This window comes from Pseudophryne corroboree, chromosome 5 (assembly GCF_028390025.1).
Source record: "Pseudophryne corroboree isolate aPseCor3 chromosome 5, aPseCor3.hap2, whole genome shotgun sequence".
NCBI classification, from domain to species: domain Eukaryota; kingdom Metazoa; phylum Chordata; class Amphibia; order Anura; family Myobatrachidae; genus Pseudophryne; species Pseudophryne corroboree.
This window is the reverse complement of record NC_086448.1, coordinates 104,935,994-104,951,453: the sequence shown is the minus strand read 5'-3', so window position 1 is coordinate 104,951,453 and position 15,460 is coordinate 104,935,994. Positions and strand designations below refer to the sequence as shown.

Genomic DNA, 15,460 nt, shown 5'->3' with positions numbered 1-15,460 from the left:
CTAAAATCCCTATCCGACACCGCAACACTCTGCCAACACACTCAGCCAGTCTGCGCTGAATATTACTCAGATTGGTCATCAGAACCGGTCAGCCAGGACCAGCAAGTCTTAATACAACAGCACAGACCCTGGGCGTGGCATGCCTACAAACAGAGGTGTAGCTAAGTGCCATGGTGCCCGGAGCAAGGGTATGTTTCGGCACCCCCTCCCCTTTACTAAATTGGGTGAATGTTACATTTGAAAAGAAGAAATATTAAAAAATCGTAAATTGGTGGCAGGGCCGGTTCTAGACTTTGTGGAGCTCAGGGTGAACGTTTCCTTTGGCGCCCCTATGATTAACATAGGGACTCCTAAAAATATAAGAGTGTGGCTTCATGCGGAAGGGGCATGGCCACAGAATAGTACCAATTGAGATTACACAGCACAGTTCTGTCTGATATTCACATTACACCGCACAGTAGTACCCCTCTTATACACTTTATGCCACACCGTAGAGCCCCTTTTATATGTTGCACAACACAGTAGAGCCCCTTATACTTGTTACACAACACGGAGAGGTGCTGTAGCAGCCGGAGCAGAGAGCGGTGCTGCAACAGCCATGGCAGGGATTGATGCTGCAGCAGCCGGGACATAGAGAGAGGTGCTGCAGCAGCTGGGGCATAAAGAGGTGATGCAACAGCTTGGACAGAGAGAGGCGCTGCAGCAGCCGGGGCAGAAAGAGGTGCTGCAGAGAGTGGTGTAGCAGGACAGACTTAACCCTGCTTCACAGTTACAAGCAGACTATGAGACATGTAAAGAGTGCGGCAGAGATCCAGCATGTGCTAGCTGTCAGTGTCTCCTGTTGTCACCTCTGACCTGCCCTGTTCCCCACCTAGTCTCTGAGTCTGAGTCAGTGTGCGCCAGTCTGCTTCTTTTGCTACTGCCCTGTGGCTGTCTGTAAAGTGGCATGTGGTTTAGCGGGTGAAGAGAGGGGAGAGTCATACGGCAGCACGCCCTCTAACTTTTCCAGCACCCGGAGCTTGTGCTCCACCAGAGCCACCCTCGCTACACCCCTGCCTACAAAAGAGAGGGAACAAGCCATTTTGTAAAATGGACCTGGTTACCAACCCAGCTCCTCCCTCCAAAATGCCACAGCATGTCAATCATGCTGCTGCTAAGGGTGGGGGGGCTGTGCAGACCCCCAAACTTTGGATTTGTACATAAACCATCTTGTTTGCATGCAAATCTGAATAAGGCCCATAGGTTGTCATTTCGAGTTGATCGCTCGCTGCAGTTTTTAGCAGATTAGCGATCAGGCTAAGAAAGGGCGATTCAGCGCATGCGTATGGGCCGCAGGACGCACGCCCCAAGTAATTTCACATGAAACTATGCAATTTTACACAGGGGCGAGCAACGCTTTTCAGTCGCTCTGCTGATCGGTTAGTGATTGACAGGAAGTGAGTGTTTCTGGGCGGAAACTGACCGTTTTCCGGGAGTGTGCTAAAAAACGCAGGCGTGTCAGGCAAAAACGCAGGAGTGGCTGGAGAAACGGGGGAGTGGCTGGCCAAACGCAGGGCGTGTTTGTGACATCAAACCAGGAACTAAACGGACTGAGGTGATCGCAATCTAAGAGTAGGTCTGGAGCTACTCAGAAACTGCATGAAATTTTTTAGTGGCAATTCTGCTAATCTTTTATTTGCACTTCTGCTAAGCTAAGACACACTCCCAGAGGGCGGCGGCCTAGCGTTTGCAATGCTGCTAAAAGCAGCTAACGAGCGATCAACTCGGCATGAGGGCCATAATGTACTACTGACTTATTATCCTGATGTTCCACCGCCTTAGCAGGTTGCTATGGACCTGATAGAGAGCCACATGCAATGCTGATGTTCACAAAGTTGAATGATTTTTTTTTCACTGCACATACACCAAATTCCCTAACAAAGCTCCTGCAGCGCATGCGTTACACAGAGTATATGCACAAAGATGGAGAGAGAAATGACTGCATAGGAATGGAAAGAGTTAAACATCCTGTGAGGGGTGGACCTAGCTGTGAGGAAAGTACAGCCTTTGGAAAAGGGGGAGGGTTAATATATATAGGAAATGCTAGGCCAGCTTGGTCTCTCTTGCTGCTGAATTGCCTTCCCGCCCTCCCGCCCTGTTGGTAGAGGTTCTGGCACGGAGTACCTTGGCGTTGAATTGTTGGCTGTTTTTATCGTTGGCTATTTTTGTTGGCGGAAAAGAACGGCAGGTTGTAGTTTGTCTTGTTAGCTGTAGTGATTTACAGTTTGGTGTGGTTTAGGTGCACTCACCTCCATCGACTTTTAAGGCCGCTCGACCACCCGTCCGGGGGCAGCGGCATCACCCATCAGGGTGGGTAGTCACCGTAGGGGTTGAGTTGGGCACCTATTACCGATTTTATAGTTTGTATTTAAATTAGGATAGTTTTGAAGTTTAACGTTTTTAAGGTTAGCGTCAGTTCAATAGAGCCGTTCTTTTTTCTGCCACCATATGCCGGCTGAATCGGCATGTGAACAAAATTTTCAATTTACAGGTTTGCTAATGTTTAGGGTACAACAAATAGCTAGCAATTTTCTGCCAAATTCAAGTCTCCGTGTCTTTATTTCTTGGTATTAGAGGTAATGAATGCTTTACTTTGAATGAAGGGGTCCACAGAGTATCACTAGGAGGTTTAGTTGCTGCAATCGAGCTGCACGGAATCGTGAAAAAGTGATGCACGTTCCCGGGCAATGACTAGGAGGTGGCTAAGCAGATGCATGGAGATGGTTCGTCTTCAGGAGTGTTATGGGAGTGTGCGGGCATATAGGTGGTTGTATACACTACACTAGCACACAACAGCTCACATAACAGGCCAAACACGGACAAAGAAACTGTACCTGCCATAGGGCTGGTGAAAACTTGCATGGTACGAGTGATGATGCTTTCAAAGAGTGGTATAATTCCCAGAGGCAGTGGAAGAATTGGTCTCCAGGGGACCAGCTGTTAGGAGGGCACCAGGAGGTTAGGAATGAGCAAATAGTCTGCTGAGCAATAACAAATCTCTCTCCACACATTTCATAAATAATTTGCTTCAGTCACTGATGTTTTTTCTCAGCAGTACCCCTTAAGGTGGCCATCCACTACTCAGACTTGTCTGAACTGCAGATAGCATCAGATTTCTCTTGACCTCTCCCAGGAGCGTCCCGGGAATCAAACCGGACCCTGGCTTTAATTTTCACTACATTCACTTCAGATATATCTGATGCACACTTGCTACATGCGATTGATCTGATGATGCTGCTGCTGCTGCCGAGTCCTCGTGGTGGGTGGGAGTGGTGAGGGAGATGCCAGTCAAGTGACGCTTCAGATTAATCTAATCAGATACATCTGAAGTAAAAGAAACAATCCGATGTGCACCTGATTTATTCAGATTCAGATAAATAGTTGGGGCAGCCTCAGAGATCTGTAGTTCAGACATATCTGACACGGGAGTGCGCATCGGATCGGAGGAGCCATCCAATGTGACACTTTTCTTCAGATTTGACAGCCAGATGTGTTGAAATCTGAAGAAAACTGCCTAAATCGGACTAGTGGATGGGGGCCTTTAGTGTCCCCACAGCAAAACCTTTAGATGAAGAGTCCTAGAATGTGTAACAAGTAGAGCAGGGCACATCACAGTATATTATCTCTTCTGTGTGATTGTATACAGTTAGCTGTTACAGGGTCTGAAGCTGTGTCTTATTTAATGAAAGAAAATAACAGTAGCTGTTTTAAGGTACAGCACTAATTGTTTAAATACATTTTTAGGTTCTATTCTTATTATCATTTGTGGCCAGTCCCTGAAAAAAAAAGATTACTTATCAGTGCAATAAGTTACAGTATCTTTATTGGTCCAGATGTACTTATTGGTGCGTTGCCGGGAAAGGGGCTCCGATGGGAGGTCGTCCCAGCGATAAATGAGATGTAATGTGATTGCATTCTGATCACATTACTTGCTCCTTTGTCCCCTCAGCGTCCTACTGCTCTGCACCAATAGACATCAGCACATTCAAAAGTCGGAGCCGACAACGGAGCAGGGGGGAAGTCTGGGCACCGCAGTCTATTTCACCTACAGGCGCTTAGTATGAACTTGTGCCCCTGCTTCTAACTATGCACCAGTCAGTATTTAAGTGCCTACAGACGCTGACAGTGGGTGTCCCAGTCCTTACACATTTGAACACCTGTTGGAATGTAATGGATTGGGAATCACTAGATTAGGGAAACTGCAATTAGTATATGTTTCATGCTATAAACTGTATGTGCCTCTAGGAATGTTAGGAATTCTGTACATATAAACCTATTTGAGTTTACAGTGGGAGGATACATGGTAAGTCTGAATAAGTAGATGTACATCATGAATGTAGATGAAGGGGGGAATTAAATTATTGGCAACATTTGCAAAGTCCCGTCGGAACACCTTTAAGACAATCAGAATGCCAGCAGCTTGTCTGGAATGTCAGCAAGTATGGTATCGCTACTTTCTCTTTCATCCACTAGTGGACACTGGAGTCCTATACAGTAGGGGTGTGAAGCCTTGAACCGGAGGTGTGGCACAATCTTAAATTAGCATTGTCTACACAGCCGAGCCGGCTCCACCCTTTTCACATCCCTCTTACCTCAGTTTGAAAAATTGTGCTGGAGGCACAGCACGTGAAGCACTTGAGCTCCTGACTAAAAATCTAAAAGGGCTGCGTCAACCTAATAAAAGTGGGACAAGGCTGCCTAAGATCAGAGAGACAAAGATCCCTATTGAAGGGACATGCATCTCTCCACAGGAGATCCTCCATAATCAACTAATAGTGAGTACTGGTCGTACAAGCTTAGGCTAGGGTCTTTCAGTTAGTAAAAGTTTTTTGTTTTTTCTTTCTCTCTCTCTTATAGCTTTACTGTGAATACTGTTTAAAACTCCCTTTTATATAGCTAATCAGGGAGGAAGGGCAGAGCGACGGTGGCCGGCGCGTGGGAGCCTTAGTGCGGCGCGGGACTCAGCCTGTCTTCCCTGTGAGCAGGGAGGGACGGCAGAGCGGCACGTTGCACGGTGAAGAGACCACGGGCGGAGCAGAGCACAGGCGCCGCTACGGGAGACGGTCCCGTCGCGCGCCAGCCGACGGGTTCGGAGCACACTGCATAGAGACTCAGCGCTCACAAGCGGCCAGCGTGAGGAGTCAGTTAAAGCAGAAGCACATATGACAATGAAGGTATGCCCAGAGCTAAAATGTTAATAACAGTGCTGCAGGCCTTTTTTCTATGTAACTTACATTTAGTGGGGGCCATGTTTCTTCGTTTTGGCGCCAGGCTGAGGTAAGGGATGGGTCCTCCCCCTCCCCCCTAGTAGTGTACATAGGGGAAGGTTTTTTTTATAAAGGAATTAACTCCCCCTGCTGCACTGCCTGGATAGTGCATGCATTAAGATAGTAGAGAGATCGTTAGGTAACAGCTCCCTCTGCTGGTGTAATGTATATATACAATATAGGAGGATCTCCTGAAAAGTAATCACTTTACAAATTATATTTTCAAGGGACGTCTGTTTCAAAGATCCCGGAAAAAATACACGGAAGCAAGCCAAGTCTAACATCGTAGCTGATTTACAGTTGGGGTGTGAGGGTTGCGAGTCGGCTGGTGTTTTATTTTTATTTTTTTAATTTTTGTGAAAAAAAATTATTATTATTATTCTTTTTTTGCCCTGTTCCTTTTATAGAGAAAAAGGGACAGGTAATTCCAGCCGGAGCCAATACCTTCGCTTCCGTCATCTCCCAGTCTTTCTCTTCCTAGTTTAAAGGGTGAAAGAGCTGCGTAGTACCCTGGTAAGGGGTTTTTAGAAAAACAACATGTCTAAGGCTACCAAGACCTCAAAGACCTGTTATGTTTGTACGAAATGTAACAAGAAGAGCATGCGGGTAGGCAGCTCCGGGGTGTGCGACTCCTGCTTAGACAAGGACGCTCCACCCGGGAACAGTGCTCTGGCTAAGGCATAGGAAGACAACCTTGCGAATAGAATCTCCAAGGAGATGGCAGAATCCCGCAAGCAGCAATCGGAATGGACTGCGGGATTCTCAAAGACGATGGAGGAATTTCTCATCAAGTTAACGCCGCCCGCACACGCAGAAACGAGTGTGCGCAGGGCTGTTAAAAGAACTCTTCCTATTATACCAGAATCTGAGAAGGAAGAGGGTTTTCTTCTGGATACGGAAGAATGTGAGTTAATTGAACCTAACCTAGACCCCGATTTTCCTGAAGAAGACTCGGGTCTGGACTCCTTAATTGACGCGTAAAGGACATCCTAAGCTTTAAGGAAGAGGAAATCCAGGAGCCGGAAGATTTCGATTTGTTCGAATCCCAGAAGCTGCGTTCAGCAGCGTTCCCCATTCCTAAATCCCTCCAATCTCAAATGGAGGAGGCTTGGAAACAACCTGACAAACGTTTTCAATTTCCGAACGGTTTCAGGTAACTTACCCCTTACCTAAGGGTGTAATGGACAAGTGGGAGTCTCCGCCGGCAGTGAATGCTTCCCTAGGAATGTTGTCAAAGAAGACAATCTTGCCAATTCCTAACGTAACTACTTTAAAGGATGCGTCCGACCGTAAAGTTGACACTGTGTTAAAATCAATGTTTGTAGCAGCAGGTGCAGCGCAGAGACCTGCGATCGTCTGTGCTTGGGTCAACAAGGCCATGGGTGCATGGTCCGGCCGTATTGTACAAGCTATTGAGGAGGAAAATAGCTTAGAAGAGATTACACAGCTGGCGGAACACATTCGAGAATCTGCTTCATACTTGTGTCAACCTTCTAAGGATATTAACAGAATAGCATCGCGCATATCTGCATCGGCCATATCGGCTAGAAGGATTTTATGGCTCAGAGAATGGCAAGGAGACTCTGACACCAAGAAGGCGGTAGAATCCATCCCCTTTGGGGGTGAAATGCTGTTCGGACCAGAGTTGGACAAGTGGATTTCGCAGGCTACAGCGGGGAAGTCCACTTTTCTGCCTACTCCTTATACGAGAACTGCTCCACAAACTAGGAGAGGTTATTCTGGACCAGCGTTTACTTCATTTAGATCACAGTCCTTTCGAGCCCGAGGTAGGGGTTTCGGTACACAAGCACGCGGGGGCAGAGGTAGAGGCCGCTCGCAGGCAGCAACCAGAAAGCAGGATAAACCTGCTGACAAGACCGTGGCATGACGGCCTCCCAGCTCATCGAGGCCCTTGGTGGGCGGCCGACTGGAAGGTTTTCAGGACATCTGGGACAAAACCTCACCAGAACTTTGGGTGAACAACTTAATCTCTCAGGGATACAGACTGGAATTTCAACAGAGGCCTCACAGTCAGTTTTTTACAACAGGATTGCCTCAGTGCCCTCAAAAAGCAAGGGCACTACGGGCAGCAATTCTCACATTGCTACAAGCAGAGGTCATTATTCCGGTTCCCGCTTCTCAGAGAGGAACGGGGTTCTATTCCAATCTTTTTGTCGTGCCAAAGCCAGACGGGACGGTCAGACCAATACTCAATTTAAAAGTTTTCAACCAGTTTTTAAGAGTCTACAAATTCAAGATGGAATCAATCCAATCAGTCATTGCAGGCTTAGAACAGGGCGAGTTCATGGTATCCATGGACATAAAAGATGCATATCTGCATATTCCAATCTGGACTCCTCACCAGGCTTACTTAAGGTTCACACTGGTGGCGGATCACTACCAATTCCGGGCCTTGCCGTTCGGTCTAGCATCAGCCCCAAGAATTTTCACAAAGATCATGGCGATCATGGTGGCAGGACTGAGACTGTTGGGGGTCACGATTATACCTTATCTGGACGATTTACTGATCAAGGCTCCATCTCAGAATCGACTGCTCAAGGATGTTCAGACATCCCATCAATTTCTAATTCAACATGGATGGATTGTCAATTTCCAAAAGTCCAACCTCATACCAACTCAATGGATTCAATTCCTCTGTCTCATCTTGGACACGTTCCTATTACGTGTGTTCCTACCAGAGAACAAGGTCCAGGACCTACAGAGATTAGTGGCTCAGGTACTGAGGACGCAATCCGTTTCTCTGCACCTCTGTGTGCAACTTCTCGGGAAGATGGTGGCATCGTTCGAAGCTCTCCAGTACGGCAGACTTCATTCCCGACCATTCCAAATAAACCTCATTGCTCAGGGAGCAGGCTCGCACTGGCTTCTCCATCAGAGAATCCGACTTCAACCACAAGTACGGGTCTCCTTGATATGGTGGTCGTTACACAAGAACCTTACAGCCGGCAAGAAATGCGGCATTTGGGATTGGAGGATCCTGATGACGGACGCCAGTCTCAGAGGTTGGGGAGCCGTCCTAGAGAACCATCAGTTTCAAGGACGGTGGACGCTACAGGAAAGCAAACTACCCATAAATATCCTCGAACTAAGAGCAGTTTACAATGCACTTCTCTTAGCAGAAGACCTAGTCATGAATCAACACATCAGGATTCAGTCAGACAATGTCACGACGACGGCTTACATAAACCGTCAAGGAGGAACAAAGAGCAGGATGGCGTTAAAGGAAGCCACAAAGATCTTGTTGTGGGCAGAAAGAAGAGACATCATTCTCTCGGCAGTGTTCATTCCAGGTGTGGAGAACTGGGAAGCAGATTACCTCAGTCGCCAGGACATGCATCCGGGAGAGTGGTGCCTTCATCCACGGATTTTTAACATGATTGTGAGAAGATGGGTTCTGCGTCAGGTGGACCTAATAATGTCTCGACAAAACCATCAGCTGCCCAGATATGTGTCAAGAACTCGAGATCCAGCAGCAGAAGGAGTGGACGCATTAACACTTCCTTGGTGTTACAGGAGGGTTTACATATTTCCACCATTCCCACTCATACCCAGGGTGCTGAAAAGGGTAAAGCGGGAACGAGTGTGGGCCATTCTAATCGCACCAGATTGGCCCCGCAGGAGTTGGTACTCCGACCTGCGGGGGTTACTTGCGGAAGATCCTTGGAGGTTACCTCAGATAGAGGACCTGCTATCTCAGGGACCGTTCCTACACCCCGACCTGAACAGGCTGCGTTTGACGGCGTGGCTATTGAAACCCATATCTTAAGAAACAGGGGGATCCCACGTACGGCCATCCCTACAATGATTGCCGCTAGGAAGCCGGTCACAGCCAGTCACTACTACAGGATTTGGAGACGGTACATGGCTTGGTGTCAGGAACGGGGATGGAATTCAACGAACTTCCATTTATCTAGACTTCTACTTTTCCTTCAGGCCGGTCTAGAGGGAGGGCTCAGGCTGGGCTCTCTGAAGGTTCAGATTTCGGCTCTCTCCATCCTTTTTCAACAGCGGCTAGCATCCTTGCCAGAGATTCAAACTTTTTTACAGGGGGTTCTGAGGATTCAACCCCCTTTTCGTCCTCCCACGGCACCATGGGACTTAAGTTTGGTGTTAGAATATTTGACGTCACCTACTTTTGAGCCGTTGACAAGAACAGACCTGAAGTATCTCTCTTGGAAGGTCACGTTATTACTTGCCTTGGCTTCGGCTAGGAGGGTTTCTGAGTTGGGAGCCTTATCCTGTAAGAGTCCTTTCTTCGTTTTTCATGAGGATAGGGCGGAACTCCGTACAAGAGCAGACTTCCTTCCGAAGGTGGTTTCGGGTTTTCACGTAAACCAGCCAATAGTGGTCCCATCTTTCCAGGGTCTCACAGATGAGGACGTGTCATTGGATGTTGTCCGAGCTTTACGGGTATACATACAGGTTACGTCGTCTTTCAGAAAGTCGGACCATTTGTTTGTTCTTTATGATGGGCCAAAGAAGGGTTGGCCGGCATCTAAGCAGACTTTGTCCAGATGGATTAGACTTGCCATTCGGCAAGCTTAAATTTCCTGTGGCAAACAGGTTCCGGTTCAGATGGGTGCTCATACTATCCGATCAGTGGGTGCCTCATGGGCGGCTGCAAGGGGTGCTTCCACTACTCAACTTTGCAGAGCGGCGACGTGGTCTTCAGCCCACACGTTCGGAAAATTTTATAAGTTTGATATTTTTGCGTCCGGAGAATCTAAGTTCGGACGTTTAGTTTTGCAGGCCACCGACAGCACTCCCTCCCTGGGGGAAAACTTTGGGACGTCCCCTACTGTATAGGACTCCAGTGTCCCCTAGTGGATGAAAGAGAAAAGAGGATTTTGGTACTTACCGATAAATCCATTTCTCTGAATCCTCTAGGGGACACTGGACGCCCGCCTCGGTGCTGTCAACCTGCTGTGTTCAAAGTTCTTGTTTTAATCAGTTCGTACAAACAGCGTTAGTTATTCGGTTAAGAGTTCTTGGACGCTGTTTGATATGTTGTACGGTTTGGTTCCTCGCCATGGGCTATAGTGTCATGTCCTATTCTCTCAGTCAAATTTTTCAAACTGAGGGAGGAGGGATGTGAAGGGGGAGGAGCCGGCTGTGCAGACAATGCTAATTTAAGATTGTGCCACACCTTCGGTTCAAGGCTTCGCACCCCTACTGTATAGGAATCCAGTGTCCCCTAGAGGATTCAGAGAAATGGATTTATCGGTAAGTACCAAAATCCTCTTGTTACTTGTTAGCTATCATAAATAAGGGGCCCAGATTTGAGCAACTCACTGTAAAATGCATCTCTGACCACATAACTCGTGACCTAAGCCCCCTAAGCGTGTCTGCCAGTAATACATGTGATAACGTGAAAATATAGACACAAAATAAAGACACAACAAAACACAAGCTGCACTTACTTAAATTCTTTATCCAGTGCTAATTTTAAACCAATGAAAAATGCATCACTCTTCCTATACTTCAAAGCCTAAAGGAGATAACGAGAAAATCCAGGTTAATAGCTATTCGAAAGACATTGTATAGCACAGTACAAGTACTTACTGAAATCAGAGTTTACATTAAAACATTACAGTACAGTTACTGAGATTTAACAACAACATGTTCTTATATATCGCCCGCATATTTTGTTTTGCTTTACTTTGTGAATAAAACAAGACTCTGTAATAACAGACGAGGTAAGGTTTGATAAATGAGGATAAGTGGTATATATTACAGTACATATTGGTCCAGCCAGATTGCAGAGGTTCTTAAACATAGAATAAGAATCTCATGGCAGATAAAAACAACTTGGCCCATCTAGTCTGCTCCTTTTTTTGAACATTTATGTAACCTAAACCCTATTTGATCCTTAGTACAATACTTTGTAAGCATATTCATATGCCTATCCCAAACATGTTTAAATTGCTCCACTGTCTTAGCCTCTACCACCTCTGATAGGAGGCTATTCCACTTATCCACTACCATTTCTGTGAAGTAACTTTTCCTTGAATTTCCCCTGAACCTACCTCCCTCCGGTTTCGGTGCATGTCCTCGTGTTTTATTACTTCTCTTCCTTTGAAGAATGTTTCCCTCCTGTACTTTGTTTAAACCCTTGATATAGTTTAAAGTTTCTATCATGTCCCTCCTTTCCCTTCTCTGCTTCAAACTATACATGTTAAGATATTTTAGTCTTTCCGGGTAAGTTTTGTGATGTAGGCCATGCACCATCTTAGTTGCCCTTCTTTGTACACTCTCTAATGCAGGGGTGTCAAACTCAAATTCATCGGGGGCCGCATCAGCAGTTTGGTCCCCATCAAAGGGCCGGTTGTATCTGTAGGTCTATGTGTCCACTCTTTATTATCATAAATTAATGTCACTGCATTCAATTATTACTGTTTTTTGTAATATGTGCCCAGCCATCTGCCCCCTTTTAAAGTGCCCAGCCATGTGCCCCCTTTTATAGTGCCCAGCCATGTGCCCCCTTTTAAAGTGCCCAGCCATGTGCCCCCTTTCATAGTGCCCAGCCATGTGCCCCCTTTTATAGTGCCCAGCCATGTGCCCCCTTTTATAGTGCCCAGCCATGTGCCCCCTTTTATAGTGCCCAGCCATCTGCCCCCTTTTATAGTGCCCAGCCATCTGCCCCCTTTTATAGTGCCCAGCCATGTGCCCCCTTTTATAGTGCCCAGCCATGTGCCCCCTTTTATAGTGCCCAGCCATCTGCCCCCTTTTATAGTGCCCAGCCATCTGCCCCCTTTTATAGTGCCCAGCCATGTGCCCCCTTTTATAGTGCCCAGCCATCTGCCCCCTTTTATAGTGCCCAGCCATCTGCCCCCTTTTATAGTGCCCAGCCATCTGCCCCCTCCATTTACTTTACTTACCTTTTACTTCTTTCTTTCTTTTACTTCTTTCTTCTTGCTCCTCTCCGCGGCGTCCGCGCGCTCCTCTGATCCCTGGAGATGTCGGGCGGACGTCACGTGATGACGTCACGTCCGACACCCAGGGAGCAGTGCGGGGCAGGAAGAAGTCGGGCCAGGTCCCGGAAGGTAAGTAAATTTTTTTTTTTTTTTTTTAACTTGAGCCATTTTTAAAATGAATTTACTCCGTGCAGGCACGGAGTAAATTCATTGAAAAAAAAAAAGGGGAGGCTGCAAGGCTGGCGGCGGCACCGCGGGCCATCAGACGAGGTCTGGCGGGCCGGATTTGGCCCGCGGGCCTTGTGTTTGACACCCCTGCTCTAATGTATTTATATCCTTCTAGAGTTATGGTCTCCAGAACTGGACACAGTGTTCCAGATGAGGCTGTATGACTGACCTATACAGTGCATTATTCCTTTTTTATTACCTGCTCCATTCCCTATGCAACCAAGCATCTGACTTGCCATCTTCATTGCTTTGTTACATTGTTGCTTGCCTTTAAGTAACTTTAAATAGTGACTCCTAAAACCATTTTCTCCTCAGTAGTTTCCCTTAGAGCACCCTTGATGCTATATTTAACCTTTGGGCTTTGAGACCAAAGTGCATGACTTTGAATCTTTTAATGTTAAACAGTAGTCATATTTTTGACCATTTCTCAAGTCTACCTACAGTAGATAACCAATCATATGTTTTACCCCTCCCGGTGTGTCTACCCTGTTGCATATCTTTGTGTCATCTGCAAATAAGCAAACTTAAACTTTAATAACCTTTGCAGTGTCATCAACAAAGATATTAAAGAGCACTGGTATAAGTACAGATCCTTGGATACTCCACTGGTAGCATTTCCCTCCACAGAATGCACTCCATTTACTTCAACTGTCTGTTTCCTATCTTTTCAACCAGGTTTGTATCCATTCAACTGCTTTATATTCCAATCCTACAATACTCTTTTGAGATTATTTAGCAGTCTGATGTGGGACTGTGTCAAATGCCTTACTAAATTCTAGATATGCTATATCTAGTACCCCCCTTGATCTGTTTCCATTACTTTCACTACTACTGATGTAATGCTTACTGATCTGCAGTTACTAGACCAGCTTTTTCTTTGTATCCACTTTTGCGCACTGGTACTACATTTGCTCTTTTCTGGTCCTCTGGAAATGATCCTGCAGCTAGTGACTGGTTGAATAGTTATGCTAACGGTGTTACCAGCACCCCTTTAAGCTCTTTTAGTATCATTGGAAGTATCTCATGTGGCCCCATTGATTTATTTACTTTCAGTTTTGAGAGCTGTTAGGACTTTCTTTGTAAATGTACTTTCATTTACCTTATTTTATGAATGTTCTTGCAACTTAACTGTAGCCTCTCCTTCTGTAGTAAATACTGAGCAAAAATAATTTAGATGATCTGCTATTGCATTGTCTCCCTCAACCAAACTCTCACTCTCTGTCTAAATTCTTATTAGCCTCCATTTGATTTTCTCCTTTCACTTATATACTTAAAACCATTTTGCCCCCTTTTACCTACTGACTGGGACATTTTCTCCTCAGCTTCTGCCTTTGCACGCCTGATCACCTACTTTGCGTCCTTCTGTCTGATAAGATACACCTATTTTTCATTATTATTGTGAGTCTGCTTATATTTCCTAAAGACCATCTTTTTTGTTTCACACTAGTAGATACATCATTTGTAACCCACACTGGCTTCCTTTTCCTTGTGTTTTTCCTAACCCTATATATATATATATATATATATATATATAAAGGTCTGTTGCTTTTAGTATTGCACTTTTACATTTTTCCCACCTCTCCTGCACTTCTTCCAAGTTCCTACAATCTGCCAATGTATCACTAACATATCTCCCCACTTTTGCAAAGTCAGACTTCCTAAAATCTAGTACCTTTGTTTTTGTGTGGCATGAGTAGGACCCTGTCTTTATATTAAACCACACTGCTTGATGGTCACTGGATCCTAAGTTCTCACACACATATAGCATTTTTGAAAGTGGGCTCCCTCACCAATTGCTTGGTGAGCATATGATCCACTCGCACAGCACTGTTAGCCAGGGTTCAGAGGGTTGTGTGAGTCTAGAATTGTTTAAATATGTGGTGTACTACCTCCATGAAGCTCCTTTAAGAAAGCATCTGACCTTTACAAAGATGGCCACCATCTTGGTCTTTTCGGCAACTTTTCAAAGTGTAAGAGACTCTTAGTGCAATTCAAACGTGTTCCACATACAGTAGGTTCATAGAGACCCTGGTTGATACCATCAGAGATACCTGCTACCAAGGCATACTGCGCGGACTTGTATATGCACCGCTGTCCACATACATCACTGGTTGGTGCACTGTTGGTGCTCTGCTCCATTCAGATACTGAGTTTAAGTAACTGTGAGTACAGCTGTACAAACATACCTCTACACAAATAAACCAAGCTCCTGGTTAAGCCTTGATCTGTCTAGTGCATCTTGTGAATCTGCTGGTGTATACTATTTTAGTCTGCTTACCATTGCCAAATAATACACAGATATACAGTAAGAGAACAAATGTACAGTAAGTTTTGTGTGAATTTTGTAGAGGGGAGGTAATTGGGTACAATATTTAGACATGTCTGTATTGTAATTTTTGACATTATGACATTCCACGTGTTGGTGTCAACCTTATGATTTTCATTGAAAAATAAAGTGAATGTAGATACAGCGCAACCTCCTATCGGGGTGAAATGAAATGTCTGAATTTAATGTGATGGAGGTACTCTTCACAATTCAAATGTAAGTAGTTTTAGAGTAACCTCATAAAAGTCAAATGTCCATGACGAATATTCTTTGTCTCAAAATAAGCCCAAGAATTCCTTCATATCCTCAAATAACAGGCTGTAGAACTTCTCCTCCCTCTGTTCCACTTGTCTCTGGGAATAGGTATCTCAGATAGGAAAAACAGAGAGGGACCAAATAGTGTAATGGGGAAGAGTTTTCCGCGTTGCAGAATGCCGGGTTTTGTTTGTTGCAGGAAAACACAGCAGTTTTAAACGTGATATAAATAAGGGACTCCGAGGGTGGATTCCTGTTCCCGGGAGGTACCAGAAAAGAATCCTAAATTATACATGAGAATTGGTGTGCATTATACACCTTCGCCTGAGGTACGCTGCTAGAGTTGTGGTTCTTTTTATATTATCCTCAATAAAACTGTATTACACTATTTGGTCCCTCTCTGTTTTTCC

General features: G+C 45.5%; 1 protein-coding gene across 1 annotated transcript in view; it reads right to left on the bottom strand.

The window, feature by feature from the left end:
- Nucleotides 1-15,460, bottom strand: part of LOC134927294 (macrophage mannose receptor 1-like) — a 407,906-nt gene that overhangs the window by 134,451 nt on the left and 257,995 nt on the right. Inside the window, exon 18 of the mRNA XM_063921539.1 lies at nucleotides 10,748-10,815. Coding sequence (XP_063777609.1) covers nucleotides 10,748-10,815 — 68 coding nt within the window. The remainder of the gene's footprint in view (nucleotides 1-10,747; nucleotides 10,816-15,460) is intronic.